This window comes from Temnothorax longispinosus, chromosome 8 (genome assembly GCF_030848805.1).
Source record: "Temnothorax longispinosus isolate EJ_2023e chromosome 8, Tlon_JGU_v1, whole genome shotgun sequence".
NCBI lineage: Eukaryota > Metazoa > Arthropoda > Insecta > Hymenoptera > Formicidae > Temnothorax > Temnothorax longispinosus.
This window is the reverse complement of record NC_092365.1, coordinates 1,302,177-1,321,975: the sequence shown is the minus strand read 5'-3', so window position 1 is coordinate 1,321,975 and position 19,799 is coordinate 1,302,177. Positions and strand designations below refer to the sequence as shown.

Genomic DNA, 19,799 nt, shown 5'->3' with positions numbered 1-19,799 from the left:
AAACCTCCCCTCCGCTGGCTCCGCTCCGAGATCTCGTTCTCCCCCGAAGAAAATTCTCTAGATTTGTTTCCCTAGCGACTTTGGCGACTCCGCTCGCTCGTCGCGCTGCTATTGGGCGATATTCATGTGTCAACAATATGGCGCGTCCATTATCCATTGTGATCCGCGGGTGATTGATGGACTGCGATATCTGAATATCCGAACACTCATAATTTGTAAATTCCTTCTGCGAGAAGAAACAGATTTCTAACTGGATTTCGCATAACAGGTGCGGCTCGAATCTCCCATTGTATCCACCATATCCAGTCGAGCTGTTTCTCACGTCGATTAGATTTTCAGGCGAAAAGGAAACGCGACGGAAAAATGCAACAACCGGAGCTAATAGGAGCGTACTTCGTGCGGGATCGCGTCAGCTGATTGCCATTTAATTCGAACGGACCGAAGTGTTGGTAATCGAGGAAAACGAGACGTTCCTTCACGCGTATGGCTCCAGAAATCTATCGAGATTAGGACGAGGGAGGAAAGTACGGAGTTTAGAGCGCACGATTTCAAGTGGCGGCCGGCACTCGATGTAGCCTTGCGACTTGCGACGTCACCGTTGGATGCCACGTCTCGAATATCTCGATTACCTCGGCAAGCTCTCTTCCAGTATACGCCACTCGCCAGTATTATCTGTCTCGCGGTATTATCTGTCGATTATCTGTCAACATTCGTCAAGCATGGCTTGACTGGCGTTCGAGGAGAGTCATTTTTCTAAAAGTGCGATATGCCCGCTCTGTCGCCGAGTCGATTCATCGAAACCTCTACGTTATCACCGATATCGTCACCGATGACACGTCCACACGTGTATGTACGCAACATGTCTGCGTGGTGCGATTAGCGTTAGTTTCCCTCGCTGTCTCGGAGAGCTTGGATGATCGTCGTCTCTTGCGATATTTTGGAGCTGTTCAGTGGAAGGGACATTTAACTTGTGCAATCATGTTGAAGGCTGTCATTTTAATTGGAGGACCTTTAAAGGGTTTGTGTTGATTACTTTATTGTGAAATAATTATTCCATAATTTGTAAACTTAATTATAAAATAATTGAGCTTGAGAATTGTAGAATCGTTGTTGATGTTAAAACTATGCATAATTAAATGTATATAATTATGTACTTTTATTATGTGAAGATACAATTAATATTGATATTATAATTTTTTAACATTGCTGTTGGATTACGTCACATTTTAATTGTTTCATTAGTGGGCTCCTTTTATTAATCTATTGTGCATATCTTTTGTCAAAACTTTAATATAGATTCATTGAAAGTATACTTTGTTTTCTTGTGTATATATTAAGTTGTGTTTTTGTCTCTTCTTGCAGGGACTAGATTTAGACCTCTGTCCCTGGATATCCCAAAGCCGCTGTTCCCAGTGGCCGGATTACCCATGATACAGCATCACATCGAAGCCTGTACCAAAGTTCCCAGTCTTAACGAAGTGTTGATAATCGGGGCTTATCCCAAGAACGATCTGGCTCAGTTTGTGCAGGAGATGTCGAGTACCTACGGCATAATCATTCGATATCTACAAGAGTTCACGCCCCTTGGAACGGCAGGCGGCATGTACCATTTCCGCGATCAGATTCGTTCAGGCAGCCCGACGTGCTTCTTCGTTATGAACGGAGACGTCTGTGCCGATTTCCCTCTGCAAGAGATGGTGGAGTTCCACAGCAACAAGCGAGCCCTCCTCACAATCATGGCAACGGAGGCGACTCGACAACAATCACTGAACTACGGATGTATGGTTTTGGGGAAGGAGGGAGAGTTGGCGCATTACGTGGAGAAACCCTCGACATTCGTGTCGACTCTTATCAATTGCGGTATATATCTCGCATCTCTAGAAATTTTTCAAACAATGGGAGATGTCTTTCACGCCAACCAGCAGCAAGATCATATAATGTAAGTTTCTTGTGGACTCCCTTAGAACGCAATAAGAGAACATTTCTTTCTTTCTTTCTTCTTGTGGGATTACAGGCAGTTGTGCGTAGGCAATGGTAGAGATCCGGCGCACATCGCATTTGAACAAGACATCCTGACGCGTTTAGCAGGATCTGGTCGGTTGTTTGCCCTACCTGTATTCAGATGGTGGTCGCAGGTGAAAACTGCGGGCTCCGCGATATATGCCAATCGGCATTACTTGGCCCTTTACAAGCAGAAGCAACCGAGCCGCCTTGCTTCTACGAGCAAAAATCACTGTCACATTATAGGAGATGTGTACATTCATCCATCGGCTAGCGTACATCCGACTTCTGTGGTACGAACTGCGCGGATAAATTGTATTGCTATGATTTTAAAAGCTTGCTCTCGTGACATGAGACATTCTGTTTCTTGTAGCTAGGTCCAAATGTTAGTATAGGCCCGTACACGATGATCGAGCCTGGCGTGAGAATCAGAGAGTCGATCGTGTTGGCTAATGCGCACATCCAGGCCCATTCTCTTATTTTACACAGCATCATAGGGACAGGCACCAACGTAGGCGAATGGGCCCGCGTCGAGGGGACTCCGTGCGATCCCAATCCTAACAAGCCATTTGCGAAAATGGACAACTTGCCGCTATTCCACGCCAACGGCAAGCTCAACCCTTCCATCACGATACTCGGTAAAGAAATGAAATATATCAAAACTGTTTCTACATAGTAGAAACTTATACCGTTGCAATTATATATATTACATTTCAGGTACTAGCGTGAGCTTGGCTGCGGAAAAAATTCTACTGAACTCGATTGTTCTACCGCATAAGGAACTTACGAGAAACTACAAGAACGAAATTATTCTTTAATTGTCTAACTCTAACGACTACTACGAGACTAGGATATATTAATGGTTTAGATATATTAATGAAAGAGTCGCACAAACGATAAAACGCTAAGTATACAACATACTTTTGGCAGATTTTTATCTGTTGAATTGTGATTACAAATCTTTAATAATTTTGTAACATAAGATGTTAATATAAGATTTTTATATACATTGTATGTGGCAACTGTAAGTTATATATGTACATAGGGGCAATGGCAATGGCACAAAATTTTTACAATATACAAGCTTGTACATATATGTGTTTATATGTGAACGTTGTCAGATATATATACAATATATATAAAAAAAAATGTTACTCCATATTTTCGTAAGCATATTAATGCATAATAAATCTTTATCCGTGGATTTTGATTCTTATTAAAAATTACACGTGCGCATGCCGCGGGACGCCGTGCAGGATCGTGCGATGGAGCGAAGTCCCGAACTCGCATTGGCGCTCGTGGTTCGTGGTATCGAGGCGATCGGTACGCGGGAGGAAGAATAACCGGAAAAAATCTGACGGAGGAGCCGGGTATAGGCCGCCTAAGGTGAGGCTCGCTCTCGCGTTCCTCACCGGCGGCGCCAGGTGTTTGTAAAGCGGCTGCGATTATATGCGAGCGAGGAAAGGAGAAAGAGAAGAGGAGGAGAGCCGAGAAGAGTGAGCGAGCGAGCGGTGTGTACGCGTGAGACAGCCGCATTGAATTGCACTGAATCAACAGGTAGATCGGCGGATCGGTATGCGTGGGACGACGATCTCGTACGCGCGTTCTTTAGCCGTGGCGCCGGGATTCACCGTGGTCCCCCGCGAAAGATGCAGCGCGCGAACGAGCGCGAGACGCTACGACGACGACGGCGACGAGTCTTAGGGAACGGCGGACGACGACCGGGATCGGCCGAGTAGTGGTAGCAGGGAGGAGGAGGAGGAAGAAGAGGGAACGGCGCTCCAGGTGGAAACGCGCGTTCCTCTAAACGTGTGCTCCGCGGCGAATTCCGCGCATACCAACGCCGCTGATCCAGCTTCCCCGCGAGCGGCGGTGGTGGTGGCGGCGGTGGCGGCTGCGGCAGCGTCCGGATCGGGAGAGTGATTTTTGTGATCGCCGTTCTCGTCAATGACACGCGCGGAATGCGCTGAGCGAGCGCGCGATCCCACGCTGCGCTATACGCGCCGACATTGTTGCGCGTCCGCCTCGTTGCGCTGGCTTTTAAAAATCCGTCCGTGCGCGTCCCGACGTCGTGAAGTGCCGTGGGGTGCGTTTTGAATGCGGCGCAGGGCAAACGCGGATCTCGCGACGTCGCGAGAGCGACGTTCAGTTTGACCCCGGCGCATATAACGGACAAATGAGTCCGCCTGTGACATCGAACGTCGTGACTTGTTTATAGCCGTCTTAGCACGAAATACCTATTGGTAATTTCTATTGTACTTCTGACTGTAAAACAATGCACATTTTTCAGTTTTATATATTTATAAAGTTATTGAGAGATACATTAATTTTTAATTGTACGAGAAGAGTATTTTATGATTTAAATTGTACGAAGAGAGTAATTATAAGAGAAGAGTATTTTACCTAGTTTATAAAGTTTAAAGTAAGAAATAGTGCGAAGATAAAAGAACAATATAAAAAGAATAATATGAACCTTTTTATTCTTAATTTATCTTCTATGACTGAAGCTAATATTTTTCTGTTTGAAAGAAATTAATTTTGTTCATAAAAATAAAAAAAAATATATATATATTACTTTCTCTTTTTAATTTATTTTTTAGTTATATGATTTAGTAAGATATGTAATATTTTATTTACAGGAAGAGGAGAGTAGATTGGTAAAGTAAAATAAAAAATTGCTAAATATTCCAAATGGGCAATAAAAGCCCATTATGGCCCAGTGTCATCAACCACAACATCAGCACGAATTTTTGCCCCTGTGTGATGTACTATTTAACATTATTTCATTAGCATCCTATTTCTGCGATGTTGTCTTTGATTTTGCAATGGTATATGCCCTTGCCCATCAAGCTACAGCGTCACCCATATTGTTCCCATTAAGCATCACTTTCATAGCAACTTCTTTGTTAATTTCTCAGGTTTGTATCTAAAGGAATAGATTCTATCTTTGTGCTCTTGCTATTTTATACCGTAATAATTATATAATTACTCTTATAGATTGTTAGTTTGCGATGGTACCTCTGGGGAGCTAGAGGTAAATTAACAAACAGCACACCAAACAATTGTCGTGTAAATCCAGTGAAGAGAATTGGCAACTGGACCGTAGGCTGTGTTCTATTATTCCACTCCACTCAAGTCGGTGTACTATGGAGATATTTCAAGTTATTTATCCCAGTCAATTTAACTTACGTGAAGCACGAGGTACGTAGTTTTGAAAAGATGAATATCTTCCCACCGTCTCTTTCGTTTCATTATGATATTCGTCGTCTCAGGTACGGGAGCTTTGTGTATTACGGCTGATACACGCATTCTGTGAAGCCGCTCCAATGCTACTTCTGCAGCTGTACGTCTTGTTCGGCGCTACCGACAGTGGTGAAATAGTAGCCGGGAAACTGAAGGAGAGCGAAGGCAAGGACGCCAGTAAATTAAAGGAGTTGACACTAGTATCGGCGGGACTCTCCTTATGGAGCGTATGCTGGGCGGTCGCGAGTTTCAGCAAGGGTGCTGCGCGTCTACGTAATCTGGAACGTTTAGTGCTAACATGGCTGGGGGTGCTGGCGCAGTTATTCTGGCGTTTGGGGACAGTGAGTGCTCGCGTCGGAGCATTGGTCGCGTACGCTTCGCTGTACGGTGGACAGTGGCTGTTGATCGTGATGGCCCTCCACTGGTTGTCCATGTTGACATGGTTACTGCTCACCCCGGACGGACTCTTCCACGGTGGCGAGCGTCTCCCACTTTTTAGGAAGACTTTCCTCGCTTCTCTCCTCGCCTTTGTATATATATTCGCCTATGTTAATCTACATGAGACGAATCATCGTCAAAAAATGGTTAGTAATTGGAAGATATCAAGGATTTTTACATCTGAAAGACAGTCTATATGTTAATGTCATGTTTTCCTTCTCTCAGGTGATATTTTACACTGTAATGTTCTTGGAGAACAGTCTACTCATCGGCGTGTGGATAGCTGGTGTTAATCGTGCCGATCTTTTGCCTCACCAGCATCATCTACATCCAGTTACTCTAGTACTTATTCTACTAGCTTTATTTTTCGGTGGCATGTTTTTCATGGGTCTTTACTATAGGTAAGTGCGATATTTTATTCAATTTTATTTTATTAATATTGGTGGTTGTATTACATTGTGCATTTTTCTTTTTTGTTACAGATTTTTTCATGTGAGAAGATTGAGGTACGAGGCTGGTGGAAGAATGACTGGTTCGAATCTCACCACGCTATCCAATCAGGTATGATACGAGACGAGACGGATTTCTCTTCTCGGAAGCATCGTTATGCAACTTTTTGAACTTTCAGGAAAATGCGGAAGAGAAGCAAATAGATTATAATGAAGGGAAGAAGATTAACATTAACATTGGCATGAGGAAAGTTAAATTAAGTAATGGCGGTATACCGGGCGTGTTCAATTGCCGTTTCGCGAATCCAACGGTTGTAAATCCGAATCGCAAGAAGAAAAAGCCGACCAGCTTCGTACCACCACCGCCGCCGCAATCGCAAACGGGCACAGTGATAAATTCCGTAGCAGCAATAGGCGATTCAAAACAATGGCTCAACATGGGCAATGGATCGCGGCAATTGATTCCGTTTTGGAAGAAGCCTATATCCTCTAATATAGTACAGGTATATTTTTGACAAATCTATTTGTTGATTATTGCGATATGACTGCTGTCACAATGTAATTAATCTCTTAATACAGAACGATGGTTCCAACGAGCGCAAAGATGAGACTGATATGGCGATCGGTGGCTCGTTGAACGTTACGTTAATACGCGAGAAACTGAAGGAGAAAAAGCAACAGCAACTGCGCGAATTGCGAGCGATACAGGAGGAGATTAAGGAGGGCAAGTTGTTCCCACCGCCCTCCGCTTCCACATCATCATTTTCGTCCTCCCCTTCCGCGTCTAATCAGCAACCACCACCGAACACGAAATTGCATACCTCCCCGAGTTCGCCTTTATTCACATCTCCGCCGTCGTTCTCCGAGCAGAATGGTGGTAGTGCGTTATCGTCCTGGCCACCCGTGAAAATGCATTGCCTCTTACCCCCGCCACCTTCCTCCCCGTATTATCCCAACTCGCATCCCTCGAATCCGTGGAGAGCGGCGCCTCAACGAGAACGAGCGGACACACCGGAGATATTACTAGCACCGCGATGCCTTCCGCATCATTATCCTCATTGGTCACCGCCTGGACATCTCAGTCACAGGTAATAAAAGCTCGATCGAACGTCCGAACAATCGAATCCAAATCAAGTCAATTGATTCAAAATTCCATTTTGTCAGATTGCACGCGAATCAGAATGGTGTCGAAGAAAGTTCCAAAGGCAAGGGCGACGGAGAAGCGGAAGTCAGCGACATGGAGGGCAGCCAAGTCTCGTTACCTAGGAGTTACACACTGCCCCGCGAGTTTAAGTATAATCCTAACAGCGCTGTGAGAGAACGAGAGCGCCGCGCGGGAAATAATAAAATATCTTCCTCACGCTTTTACTTGCCGTCCACTAATAGTTCCGATGGTGAGTGTGCTTCTTGTCTATTTGTCTTAATCATCTATACTACACAACAGAAGTTTTATAAGATAACTCAACCTAATCAATTATGGACTACACTTTTATTAATGCTGGCAGTAATTTTTTTCAGGCGATGTAGATAGTGCTGATAACGAGGACGAAACAGACTCGGAGGCGCAAATGCAAACGAAGGCCCATCACGGTCATAATTATGATGAAATTCTGCAGAGGCGTCACATATGCGAAAATAATGAGGAGAATGATGCCACTGGGCTTAATGTAGAGTGCGGCGCGTCTAACAATTGCTATTTAAACAATTCCCATGGTGTCCTGCGACCGAGTCAATTACTCAGAACACGAGTGAAACACGAAACAAAACTTTAAGTTATGCTATAACTCGTAATAGTAAATCTTGTCATGCATGAGACATGTGTACAGTGTTCAAAAATATCTTTTAGAATCTCTCCTTTTAAATGGTAACAGTATAAAACTGTTGACCTCGCAAAACGGTATATTTAATGGTATAGTGCATAATACATGCACATCACAAAGATATTTTTTTTGTGAAAGTGTATTAGCATGCAATATAATCTAATATAATCTAATTTAATTTAATTTAATTTTTTTCGTGTTTTGCATAAAAATGTGCACGAAGGAATCACGACCAATCGAGTATATATTTCAGTACATCTTAGGAAAGCACAAATAATGGACAAATATAAATACATGACCTATTGTTAAAATTCATGTACGACGGATATTTTATATAATGCATAGTTACCTGAATATAGAAATCGTACATCCTTCGTTCGTGTACTTATAAAATACATGTATGTAACGATAAATTAATTTTAACGAATGTAAGGTATTATACTATTTAAAGAGATATATTCTGTTATATATTTGTAAATATACAATCTTGCGGTAACTTGCTGTGTTCTTCTTTATATATATTTTCCGTGTTATTTTTAAAAACATTTCTTGAAAGCTAAATCGAATAATACTAAGTAACACGGTTACAAGTGTGCTACGTTTGTTTTAAGTAAGGATCTAATTACGTTTTTTGAATTGCACGTACAGACCATCAGCTGCATACGTGAATACGTGAATAGCGTCGTTGTCATGTTTTTCATTCGTTTCGTAAGACATAGTATAATTTGAAAGGATAGTAATTAACGCTATTTTTAGAATTAATAGGGCTAATCTCTGTCCGATACATGATCGTGGTCCTATACCAAATGCCAAGGATTCGTAAAATTTTTTGTTTTCTGTCTCTGTTCTCAATGGAATAAAGTTTTGCGGATTGGAAAAGTATTTAGGATCTTGATTCGTCGCATTTATAGAGACATACACCGGAATATCTTTCTCAATTGTCAATCCAGTGCGGGGCAACTAAAAATGATATATATATAATAGTCAAGGAAGCCAAGGAAACATGCGGAGAAACCTGTTCAGTTACTTGTGATGTGTTGCTCACCTCATAATCCCTTGTGGTTATCCTATCAGTGACGGGTAGAGGAGGATGTAGTCTCAACGATTCAGCTATAACGCAGTCCAAGAAAGATAGTTCCTTGATTAGATCCATGGTCAAATCTTTTCCCGACAGGTGTGTCTGTATCTCGTTGTATAAAGTGTCTTGGTGCTCCGGATGACGTGCAAGATCATATAGGACAAAGGCGAGCGCGGTGGCGGATGCTTCAAATCCGGCGATGTAAAAACTGGAGGGATGCGCCAGTAAATTGTCGCCTTCAAACTCTACGACATTAATGATTGAAATGAGTAATATTAACAAGTCTTCACATAATCCTCTTAATAATGCTTAAGTCAATGCAGCAGAACTATATTGAAGTTTTATGATACTATATATTATGTATAAATTATGCGATTGTTATTGTTCAAATTTTAGAAATCATGCAAGTGCGATCTTTACTGTAAATGGGATTCTGTTCTCCATTTTTGAGCGCCAACATGGAATCTATCATGTCTCCTCTCGTAAATGCCAGCTGTTCTCTAGTGTTCATGGATTGCCAGAAAACTTTGCGAAGATAATTCGCGGGCGTTTTGATGAACGGCGCTATTAAAAAATCCCACTCGGGAATGAAGAAGAGGATAATGAATGCAATGCCGCGTCTCAAACCTCTGAAGATGCTCATACCTGCAAATGCGTAATTATCTGATAAACGACAAAACAACAGTATATTTCCTCCTCTCTTAAACATCTATGATTATATACACAATAACGAATAAACAATTTCCCAGCAGATTATAATGTACAACGAAAGTTGTTTGCTGGCAATAGATTCCATGCCGGATAAAATCAGCGCAAATTAAGTCCCACCGTTTTTCAAGAAGGCAGTCTCCTTTTCGTCGAATGAATTTATGCTAATGCCGAACACCAGGGAAGCCAGAACGTCAGTGCTATAACGGCCACTGATGTCCTTCACCTCCCACGTACTCCGTTCAGCCTCGTCCGTCGGCAATTTCTCGATGAAACTTAACATGAGTTTCCCGCACTCCATCATCAGCGGTATCATGTTCTTCAGTTTCTGCCCGGTCAAGACTGGGGTTAGCTTGTTCTTCACGTATTTATATCTGGGCTGCTTCATAGACAAGATACTGTCCAGGCCCACCGAGTCCCTCTCGATGCCTGAACCAAATCGCCGATTCGGGAAGACGTCGAAGTCCTTGATCATCACTTGTTTGATCAGGTCATGATCCCGCAGGAGCAGCATAGGCTTGTGGAAGATATAAAAGCCGATATAGGGATCGTCCGGGTCGGCGCTGTTGTAGATTTCGCGCATTATCTCACCCGGTGGCTTCTTCAGGGTGACGCAGTCCTTGAAATTGCCGAAAAGCAGATGCGTCGGGGGGCTTTTCACTCCGCGCCTACTCCAGTAGGACAGCCTGTACTTGGCGTACAGGTAAAAGAGGCTGAAGGATATTATCAACGCGGTCGTACAGCAAATCAAACAATCCATCCTCGATGGAATCTTGGTAGTATTTGTCGTTGACTTATATGCTTCGTCCAATTGTCTCTCACTTGTAACTCATCAGAGCTTTGTTACGTAAACACGTGTTCCGAGAAGACAACTACAATTTGTCCTTGTCACTTAAATAATTTGAGCAAGTGAACTTGAGTTCGTTAATTAAATTTTAACAGAGTAGGAAACGCTGCTTAACACTTCTTCACAGTTAATGAAATAAGCTGCTCGATTGGTTTGAGTTATCTGATTCGAGTTTATCTCTAAAAGCATGTAATAACGTGATAATAAAGATATTGATAATTCGTAATATTTCATGTATAAATTTGTTTTTCCTACAAACGTTATTATACTTATATCTCATATCAAAGATCCGATAAAAGATAAGAAAATGGAAGCTAGGCTCTTATTAAAAATCTACGAAGCATTGAGATATAATTAGGGACAAGGTAAAATAATTAAGACATGGCACAATTCCAAGTATTTCAATTCTACAAACTCAAAACTTTATTATTTCTTCTTTTTTTGTTTATATAATTGTACATTATATATATATATATATATATATATATATATATATATATATATATATATAATGTACATTATATATATACACACAATTTTATCATATTTTAGATTTATAAAAAATTCTGAAAAAATGACAAATTTTTCAAATACTTTTAGAAATAATTGGATGAGGATTTTTGGAATATATTTCAGTATTTGTTATAAATTTTCGGATTTTCTCATTTTTATTCAGATTTCTATAAAGATGTTGACGAAAAAAATCTGGAATATTTCATCGTATTATTTTGTTTGATTGTGAGTTTTTCTGAAATAAGATGATCTAATTTGGATAAAAAATCTGAAATCTTTTTTCATCAGGGTTATCATATGTTATCATGTTATCAAGTAATTCACATCCTGTTTCTTCCCCTTCTTTTTTACTTTTTTATAATTATTTGTTGCAATATGATGACATATGACATATGATTCATATGAATGCAAGAGTAGAAGTGCAATTGCAAGGTGTAGAACGAGATCGCTACAGCTGCTTGTATGTATGTATACATGCATACGGTGGCACCCTCGTATGCCCGCGGACTACGGTACTAACCGAACCGCGGTGCAGGGTGCAGTGCAGCACCATAACCTCCAGGTGGACCTCGGACTCGGAGGCGGAATCGCCGCATTGATCTCTCTTTGATTTCGGCGACCGGCAAACAAAAATTTCATCGTGCTAGAGTAACGTGAATAGCGCCCCGCCGAGCATGCCGCACGTCGTATCGTTATCGTCGAGCAATACGATGTGTTAATTGCGACGTACGATCGCACCGCGAGGGTGACAACGCACGCGAAGAATGGCCTCCCCGAAGCGCGGAGTGCGATGAATCAGTTATTATGTTGCCCTCGACCGGCTACTTCAAAACGATAAATTGCCCGTTTTATGACGGCGGCTCGTGCGACCGGCCCTATTGTCACTTCAAACACGCCAAGCGAGGTAAGAGCGTGCGACCTCGTGGTCTTCCTCGGGGAACGCGATCCCGGGGTCGTCTGACCCCGGGTAGTTTTATGCGCGACAGGATCTCCGCCTCGATCGAGTGAATTTTAAGGAAGGCCCTGCGCGTTGACCGTGTTATTCTTACGCTTCTTGCACGCTGTCGAGTCGTGTAATCATTTAGGTGAAATCTTGACTCTGTAATAGATTCTTTGTTCGCTTCCTTTGTCCGCTGTATCAAGGAAGACAAAGAACTTTGAAAAATCTAATGAATGATACATTTTCCCCCTGCTACAGACTGTTACGAAATAATTCAATCCTTAATCCCAGAATAGTTTAATTTTTAATATGATTTATTGTATCGTTATTTATTAACTGTTTTATACATTCAATTTTTGAAGATTAAATTGAATATATATTTGTGGGCTGATAATTTAATCTTAGAAGCTTTGGAAAGAAAATTTAGGATAATTTGTTAGACATGCAAAGAGTTTGTGAAAGATTTAAATATTTTGAGAGATTATTGACAAGCTAGTTTATTAAATAACAGTGAATTGTGTACGGATAAAAGATACGTGACATATATATATATTTTATACAGAAGATGCAGGCAGTGCAGCAGGAGTGGCCGGCGTGGTGGAGGACCAGACGGCGGGACAAATACAGGAGGACAAATCTACCGGTGTTGTGGCCTCAGCCCCTGACATGTTACAACACCTAGTGACGGAAGCGGTGAAAAAAGTGCTCGCGGATCAGGAAGTCACCGATACTGAGAAAGTTTCACAGAACATCGTATCTCAAGTGGTGGAGGGGCTCAAGCCGACCTTGTCCTCTGGTTCCGCTGCGGCTATACGCAATGCTACACCGAGTATAGGAAAGCATGTTGCGATTCCCACAACCATCACAAAACCGGTTGCTTGTGTTTACAACCCGACACCGATAGCAGAATTGAAGAAACGGCATATACCTGTGGTCTCGTACATGCCGACCAGGGAGAGTAGAGTGGCTGTGAAACGTAAATTCTCACCGGACAGTGCTAAACCATGGTCGAGCATCGTTCGGGAATCGAGCAGCTCTCAAATTATGCCCGAAGTTACGTATAAACCTACCGCAATAGTGAATACAATCGTTCAGGATGAACAAAGTTATGTACCAACAGTTAAATTGGATACTTTCTCGTCAATATCGTACGACGACAGTAACTCGAACGATTATCAGTCTAAATTTAAGGAGGGATATTATCCGAAATCTAAGAAGAGAAGGGAGGAATATGTTCCTAAAAAGATCAAAGCACCGTTAAAAACGGTTCAGCAATTAAACGACGCCACTGTGAGTCAATATGAGGCTGATTTTGATATGATAGATGAGATCATTACTTCGAATCACGCCACTTCTGTAGCGTTAGGACAAGCAAAAGCGTCGGCCAGCGAGGATTCTCAAGATTATTCTCTGGATATTGAACCTAGGTTCTCCGATGACGAACCTATAGAAGATATATCTACGGACGAACATAACGTAAGTGTAAAAGAGTCGGAACAAACGGAGGATATTAATGAGAAGGAAAAAGAGAACTTGCAACACGCAGGAGTTGATACTGCAGATAAACAAACGAGCAATAAAGATAATAAAATACATACCAATCATTACGATGCTAAAACGGGTGATATAAAAAGTAGCGATAGATCTAAACAGCATAAAGCAAGTGACTCGAAAAAATTATTGGAGAGAAGAGAGGACTCTGTAAGGCAGGATACTGATAAAAAGAAAGAGAAACACAAGGATTATAATAAAAGTAAGGAAAGAGACAAGAGAGATCGTCATAGTTCTGATAAGAGGGACAAAGAAAGATCTAGGCACAAGTCAGATTCTAAAGATAAGCACCGTTCCTCCTCTAGCAGAGACAAAGATAAGAGAAGAAGCAGTCGCGATAGTAAGGACTCCTTACATGGAAGTAGAGACCGCTCGGATTCGCGTAAACATAGACATACTTCTCCGAAGAAAGATCGAAATGATCATCACAAATCATCCAGCCAGCGCGACAAGCATAAATCAAGTTCGAATTTATCCAGTTCCAAATCAAGTAAACACACGTCAAGCAAAAGTGATAGGAAGCGTCGTTCGGAATCAAGTCGAAGATCCAGTGACTCTTCCAGAAAATCTAGCAAACACAAAGAAAGCAGTAGTGAAAGGAATTCATCTAATAGATCTGACAGTCCTGTAGATAGTATTCACTCTTTCATTGATGACCACAATGACATGACAGATGAGATTTTGGAATTATCAGATTCTGATCATGATGTACAAGAAGAGTGCCTAAGAATTTTTCAGGTGAATAATCTTTATATATTTATAATGCGATCGTAAATAATTTTCTTGAGAAGTCTATTTAATGTTTAATTTACATTTATCTTTTGTCACTATATATGTGCCATTTTATTTTTGCATTTTGATTAAAATATGAATCTCGATTAAAGATACTTAAAATTTTCCTAATTTATCTAATAAGAAATTAAAATTTATTAATAAATAATTTTTAATACTTATTTAACGTACGGTCAGTTTATGTTGCATATATATGTTTGTTCTACAGGAATATCAAGCCTCGGACTATCCGAAATTAGTATCAGTTAAAAAATCTTCGAGAGAAGAAACTGAGAACGTAGAAGAAGTCGGTAAGAAAAGAGTTGCGCATCCTTCGGCAGCCACAAGTGTCACTAGACAACTAGGTCCTAGTCAGCCACCAAAAAAACTTATAACTCCGCAACAGAAAATGTACGAGCGATGGCGTTTGATGAAACAAGCAGCGGCTGAAATGGCCGCGGAAAAGGCAACAGAAAAGGCGGCAGCTGAAATGAAGACTCAAGTTACGTCTAAGTCAGCAGATCGGTCTTCGAGTAATGTCACACAACGTGTATCTGTTCACAAAGAACACGTTGAATCTGCCTCATCGATAAGTAATAGTGACGTGCTGCTGAATACAAATGGCAAGTTGAATACATGAGAATTTATATTATTTTGGTCAAGTATTTTAATTTAACCAGATTTGGACCAGATTTTGTGATTCTTAATTCGTTGTTCATATAGTATAGCTCTATAATTGAAATAAGCCGTGTTTCGGGCTTATGATTTCATAACTCTCATTCACAACTTTCGATCCTCTAATCAACTTTATAAAACCGAAACATACATGGGGAGAGGGATCGAATTCGGAACCTGATTACGAGTCGATCGCTCTCATACGAAATCATGTTTAATTATATATATACTTACCAATATAATAGACTGATCCGTGCCTTTTTATCGAAGAAACGTTTTGCCTAACAGTTCTTCTAAAAATCCTAGAACCACAATGCTTTAATGTTAACGGTCTAGTCGAATTCAATGAACTTGATATAATGATCATAAACAGGAGCTGCTACTCTAATTGAAGGTCAAAAATCAAAATCATAGCAGGCAAAAGTGTGATTTTTTATAAATATTAAGTGTTTGTGTCTAACGGCTTGACACCGAGTAACTTTGACTATATTAGGATCACTACGAATGAAGAATGACGAATTCGACAAATATGTCCATCCGTACAATTTGCTAATATCATAATGAATCGCGAATCACGAATAATAAATCGTTTAGTGCTAATTTAATATGTATTATAGGTCGCATTCGAATCGCTCACGTCCCGTACGCAAAATCCCTTGCGATGGAAAAGAAAAAGGTCATAGTAACAGCGGGGAAGAGCGGGGATGCTAAGGGGGTAGATAACAAAACGATAGCGCAAACTACGAAGGGCGGTGTACGCGTTGCTCATATACCGCAAGTGGTAAGTTATAATTACACGTTATAATTACACATTAAATATTCCACGGTGTAGTCGCATCCTGTTCACATCGAACTTGGATAGATCAGGTATTCAATAGAATTCTATTTACGCAGGTACCTCAGCTCGTGCGTCCAGAACCATTGCAAGTCGCTACCCAAAAGTTTCCCTTAAACGTTCGTCAGTATTATATTAATGTAATGCACGATATATGCGTGCAAATTTATACGAATAACGACGACGCAGCGCAACGAGCCGTCAAAGAAGAACTCGCGTGTCACGAGAGATGCAAGGCGCTCGCGGTATACAAGAATTCATGCATGTTAGCGGCTCATAGATTAAGGAAGGAAGTAGATCAAAGCAACTTGAATGAGAAGTTTGTTGGTTTGAGCTGCGGTATGGTGTCCCATGAAGCTGTTCTCGCCGGCAAGTCAAGAGGTTCTTGGAGTGTAGTCAGAAGCAAGAAGAATGTGACAGATTTTAAAGGACCAGCGCTCTACAACATGCTCAAGAAATGGATTATGTCGGAGCAGGAGCTTAGGGATAACGGATTTCCACGTAAACATCCAGATGATACAAAGGTAAGGAAACAATATACATAGTAAAATACATAAATGAAAAAATTAGAATTTGTTTAGATTGTTAGAAATGAAATAAGATGAGATAGATAATAAATGTAAAATGGTTGACTTCTCCTTCGATCGAAATAACGCAGCATTTTATCTTCAACAAAATACGTCTTATACCTTGCAGGGACATGCGAAGGTGTATGTAACAAATTCGCGGAACCAAACCATTTTGTCAAAAGTGCCTAATGAAAGAATGTGCAGCCGATGTGGCCAAGCATATATGATAAATAAACAGGGCCTTGCTGTGCGGCAACAAAATTGTATATATCATTGGGGCAGGAAGTTTACAGTTAGAGGAGAAGGCAAGTACAGTTGTTGCCAACAATACGGCTCTGCTACTGGTTGCTGCGATGCAAAAACGCATGTATGGGACTACACGGATTATGAAAATCTTCGTGGTTATGTTAAAACTTTATCAAAAGGTATTTTCAGGTTTTTACCTTTTTTCCATGTACTTAAATCTTACTTTTTTTCCATGTATTCAAATGTATCATAATAATTTTTTTTTCTATGTGCAAAAGATGGTCCTATCGACGAGCAAGGTGTTTACGCACTTGACTGTGAAATGTGCTATACTACACAAGGTTTGGAACTAACCAGAGTGACGATTATTGATGAAGATTGTAAGGTGATATACGAAACGTTAGTCAAGCCGCAGAACCCAATAATTGATTACAACACAAGGTAAATTATGATAAGAAATCTAAAACTGATTAGATGTGTATTTGAATGTTATTTAGGCTGCGTTCCACTTAACGCTCGAGCGTCGTTCTATCTTTGTTACTTACAGAAAGTTGAACAAGGACAGAGCACGCTCTTTGCGTTTGGTTCTGGAACGCAGCCTTAAAATATAAGCTGACAAAATATTGATTTATGTATACGATAGTAATTTTCTATGATACGATAGGTTTTCAGGGATCACAGAAGAAGATATGAAGGATGTGACAACGAGTATTTTAGATGTACAAGCTACGCTCCTCACAATGTTCTCAGATAAGACAATCTTAGTGGGTCACAGTCTTGAAAGTGATTTTAAAGCTTTAAGGCTGCTCCACGATACAGTCGTAGATACCAGCGTCATGTTTCCGCATAAGAACGGATATCCGCAAAAAAGGGCGTTGAGAAATCTCTGTTCCGAATATCTCAGAAAGATCATACAAAATGATGGTAAGTTCAATTTTTCACATAAGAAAGACAGAAGAATATATATATGTATATAATTTAATAATAATTAAAAAAACATGTAATAATTTGTATTTTAGTTAGTGGTCATGACAGTAAAGAAGATGCCGTCTCTTGTATGGAGTTAATTCGCTGGAAAGTCAAGGAAGAAGCAAAATTACAATAAAATTGCTCGTAATTTGTTAGGAATAAATATTATCACAATTGTTGTACGCTAATTACAACATGTTTTTCGCTTTCGCGATACTATTGACAAGGTACTGTTAAAGGCGGCCAGCCCTGAGTAAATCGACTAGTTTTGTGATTGAGTGGTCCAGGAATAATTAGAGAATATAAACATTAATATTATTTGTCCGTCTGATATAAATATTTGAACGATTAGCCTATGCAGTATTTAATTCATGATTTATTATTTTTCATAGATAAGCATATATATTTATCATAATAATAATATCATAATAACTGCATTTATTTCATGGTTACAATTAGGTCTTTTTCTTGTTTGGATGATCGAAATTTTATGGCAAAGACTTAAGTAAAACTTGCATCGTAAATAGGCGCATATATGTATATATTATATATATCTAGAAATATATATATCTAGATAAGTTATGAAATAATGAAATAAGAAATAATAAATTATTAATATATTATAAGCTAATTGTTCAAATTTTAAGTTACTAAAACCTCCATAAGTTGGCCTTTAATAATACCTTGTCAATGTAGACACCTGGCCAGTAATGTCGCGCATACCTTACTGCCTGCATACTGCGCATATTTTATATACTGTATTATATCTTGTGTATAAATATGTAATATACACTCCTTGTGCCCTCGACTTAGGATTTCCTTTCAAACTAAATTTTGGTATCTAGCTATTAGAATTATATTCGCGACATCAATTCTCGTCAAAATTAGAACGTAAAAGTCATACGATAATGGGTGCGTTCCACTTGAGCGCTCGCAACGCTCTTAGAATCATTTCATCCTTGTTTGTCAAATGTTAAACAAGAATAATGCTCACGAGCACTGTGAGTGCCAAGTGGAACGCATCCTATAGAGTCAGTGCAGAGAATTTCATCAATTTCGACGTGCATCACGACATTTTGATTAATATTTTTGTACTCTCCCTTATATTTTGCTTATTTATATTTTGTAGCATTAAAACGAGATACATTGCTTCTATTTATTTACCGATCCAACCTTAAACCGTAAATCCATTTGAAGGATCAACAATAAATTAAAAGCTTATTAATGATATTGTACGTTTATATATAAATCTAATAATAGATAAATATATTTATTTTTTATACTGTAATTGAGTTTATGCATTACTGAACAATACATTTATCCCTTAATTGAAGTATTGAAAATAAGAATTACACACTCACACATACACATTAATATATATGTAAGTAATATATGTGTGTGTGTATATATGTACATATATGTATACAAATGTATATATATCTAATTATTAGATATCTTAAAGAATTATTTAAAATAGAAAGTATAATTGTAACATATATTGTATATATTCATTCCAATTATAATTACGTTTCAAATAATATTGAAATATTTACAAATATTTCTCTCTCTTTATAAGACAATTAGATAAGTTAATAGTTAAATGGGTCAAGCAAAAGTTGGATTACACGTCTTCCGAAATCCTCGAAAAATTATTAGGCTTTGAGAAGAGTTGAAGAAGTGGCAAAAATTAAGTTCAATTTAAATTTTGTGCTCTTTAGATAATAATAATGTCAATGTCGATAACTATTAATAAAGTAGTCGATTATTTTTCCGATTGTAGGTAGTTTTTCCAAGTTTAGACCCAGTTATTTTTTCAATTGTCGGTAATTATTGATAATTAACTAAAGAGCGCGAAATTTGAATTAAATTATCTCTTGTAACCTCTTGTTATAGTATGGTCTCCTAATAACTCTGACGATTTTTCGAGGTTATTAAAAGACACATCCCAAACTTTCGCTAATCTAATCTCTTATCTAAATATCTTGAAGAGAGACGTAAATTCGTGTAAATAAATACATTTACTTTAGACCTTTAAACATTTTAAAATGCAACTCAAAATAAAAGTAATAAAACAATATACCTATATTATAGTTATTACATATATTTCTTAATTACATGTTAACATGCTTATTTATATTTTAATATT

The 19,799-nt window shown here is 39.4% G+C and overlaps 4 protein-coding genes across 6 annotated transcripts; 3 read left to right on the top strand and 1 right to left on the bottom strand.

Moving 5' to 3' along the window:
- The first annotated feature begins 116 nt into the window (after window positions 1-116).
- Gmppa (GDP-mannose pyrophosphorylase A) lies at window positions 117-3,205 on the top strand. The gene is made up of 6 exons (XM_071787154.1): window positions 117-268; window positions 340-1,018; window positions 1,363-1,939; window positions 2,015-2,294; window positions 2,375-2,639; window positions 2,719-3,205. The coding sequence occupies exons 2-6, from the start codon at window positions 979-981 to the stop codon at window positions 2,817-2,819; spliced, it is 1,263 nt and encodes a 420-aa protein (XP_071643255.1). The 5' UTR covers window positions 117-268; window positions 340-978; the 3' UTR covers window positions 2,820-3,205.
- Window positions 3,206-3,347: 142 nt separating this feature from the next.
- LOC139818439 (uncharacterized) lies at window positions 3,348-8,447 on the top strand. Its single transcript, XM_071787151.1, has 10 exons — window positions 3,348-4,244; window positions 4,641-4,919; window positions 4,999-5,202; window positions 5,274-5,828; window positions 5,908-6,083; window positions 6,165-6,243; window positions 6,311-6,634; window positions 6,711-7,219; window positions 7,296-7,525; window positions 7,650-8,447. The coding sequence occupies exons 2-10, from the start codon at window positions 4,713-4,715 to the stop codon at window positions 7,901-7,903; spliced, it is 2,538 nt and encodes an 845-aa protein (XP_071643252.1). The 5' UTR covers window positions 3,348-4,244; window positions 4,641-4,712; the 3' UTR covers window positions 7,904-8,447.
- Window positions 8,381-10,722, bottom strand: LOC139818440 (cytochrome P450 6k1-like). Of its 2 annotated transcripts, XM_071787153.1 has the most exons (5): window positions 10,329-10,470; window positions 9,858-10,254; window positions 9,450-9,674; window positions 8,997-9,274; window positions 8,381-8,911 (listed from the first exon to the last, which is right to left on the bottom strand). In XM_071787153.1, the coding sequence occupies exons 2-5, from the start codon at window positions 10,249-10,251 to the stop codon at window positions 8,570-8,572; spliced, it is 1,239 nt and encodes a 412-aa protein (XP_071643254.1). In that variant the 5' UTR covers window positions 10,252-10,254; window positions 10,329-10,470; the 3' UTR covers window positions 8,381-8,569. The 2 variants fall into 2 exon arrangements, with proteins under 2 accessions (XP_071643254.1, XP_071643253.1); XM_071787152.1 differs by having other exon boundaries at window positions 9,858-10,722.
- A 535-nt stretch (window positions 10,723-11,257) lies between these two features.
- Window positions 11,258-18,941, top strand: LOC139818434 (uncharacterized). 2 transcript variants are annotated; one of them, XM_071787140.1, is made up of 9 exons: window positions 11,277-12,001; window positions 12,600-14,326; window positions 14,589-14,982; window positions 15,652-15,815; window positions 15,929-16,393; window positions 16,566-16,863; window positions 16,963-17,125; window positions 17,349-17,608; window positions 17,704-18,941. In XM_071787140.1, exons 1-9 carry the CDS (start codon window positions 11,902-11,904, stop codon window positions 17,787-17,789), a joined length of 3,657 nt encoding a protein of 1,218 aa, XP_071643241.1. In that variant the 5' UTR covers window positions 11,277-11,901; the 3' UTR covers window positions 17,790-18,941. The 2 variants fall into 2 exon arrangements, with proteins under 2 accessions (XP_071643242.1, XP_071643241.1); XM_071787141.1 differs by lacking the exon at window positions 17,704-18,941 and having other exon boundaries at window positions 11,258-12,001; window positions 17,357-17,577.
- The last annotated feature ends 858 nt before the right edge of the window (window positions 18,942-19,799 follow it).

Bases quoted from the DNA above. Each gene is read 5' to 3' on its own strand.
- Gmppa (XM_071787154.1), top strand. From the start codon at position 979: ATGTTGAAGGCTGTCATTTTAATTGGAGGACCTTTAAAGG. The intron at 1,019-1,362 runs GTTTGTGTTGAT...CTCTTCTTGCAG, and splicing joins AATTGGAGGACCTTTAAAGG to GGACTAGATTTAGACCTCTG. The intron at 2,640-2,718 runs GTAAAGAAATGA...ATTACATTTCAG, and splicing joins CCCTTCCATCACGATACTCG to GTACTAGCGTGAGCTTGGCT.
- LOC139818439 (XM_071787151.1), top strand. From the start codon at position 4,713: ATGGCCCAGTGTCATCAACCACAACATCAGCACGAATTTTTGCCCCTG. The intron at 5,203-5,273 runs GTACGTAGTTTT...TCGTCGTCTCAG, and splicing joins TAACTTACGTGAAGCACGAG to GTACGGGAGCTTTGTGTATT. The intron at 7,220-7,295 runs GTAATAAAAGCT...CCATTTTGTCAG, and splicing joins CCTGGACATCTCAGTCACAG to ATTGCACGCGAATCAGAATG.
- LOC139818440 (XM_071787152.1), bottom strand. From the start codon at position 10,497: ATGGATTGTTTGATTTGCTGTACGACCGCGTTGATAATATCCTTCAGC. The intron at 9,675-9,857 runs GTGGGACTTAAT...ACGCATTTGCAG, and splicing joins GACTGCCTTCTTGAAAAACG to GTATGAGCATCTTCAGAGGT. The intron at 8,912-8,996 runs GTGAGCAACACA...TATCATTTTTAG, and splicing joins TAACCACAAGGGATTATGAG to TTGCCCCGCACTGGATTGAC.
- LOC139818434 (XM_071787140.1), top strand. From the start codon at position 11,902: ATGTTGCCCTCGACCGGCTACTTCAAAACGATAAATTGCCCGTTTTAT. The intron at 14,327-14,588 runs GTGAATAATCTT...TTTGTTCTACAG, and splicing joins AGTGCCTAAGAATTTTTCAG to GAATATCAAGCCTCGGACTA. The intron at 17,126-17,348 runs GTAAATTATGAT...ATGATACGATAG, and splicing joins ATAATTGATTACAACACAAG to GTTTTCAGGGATCACAGAAG.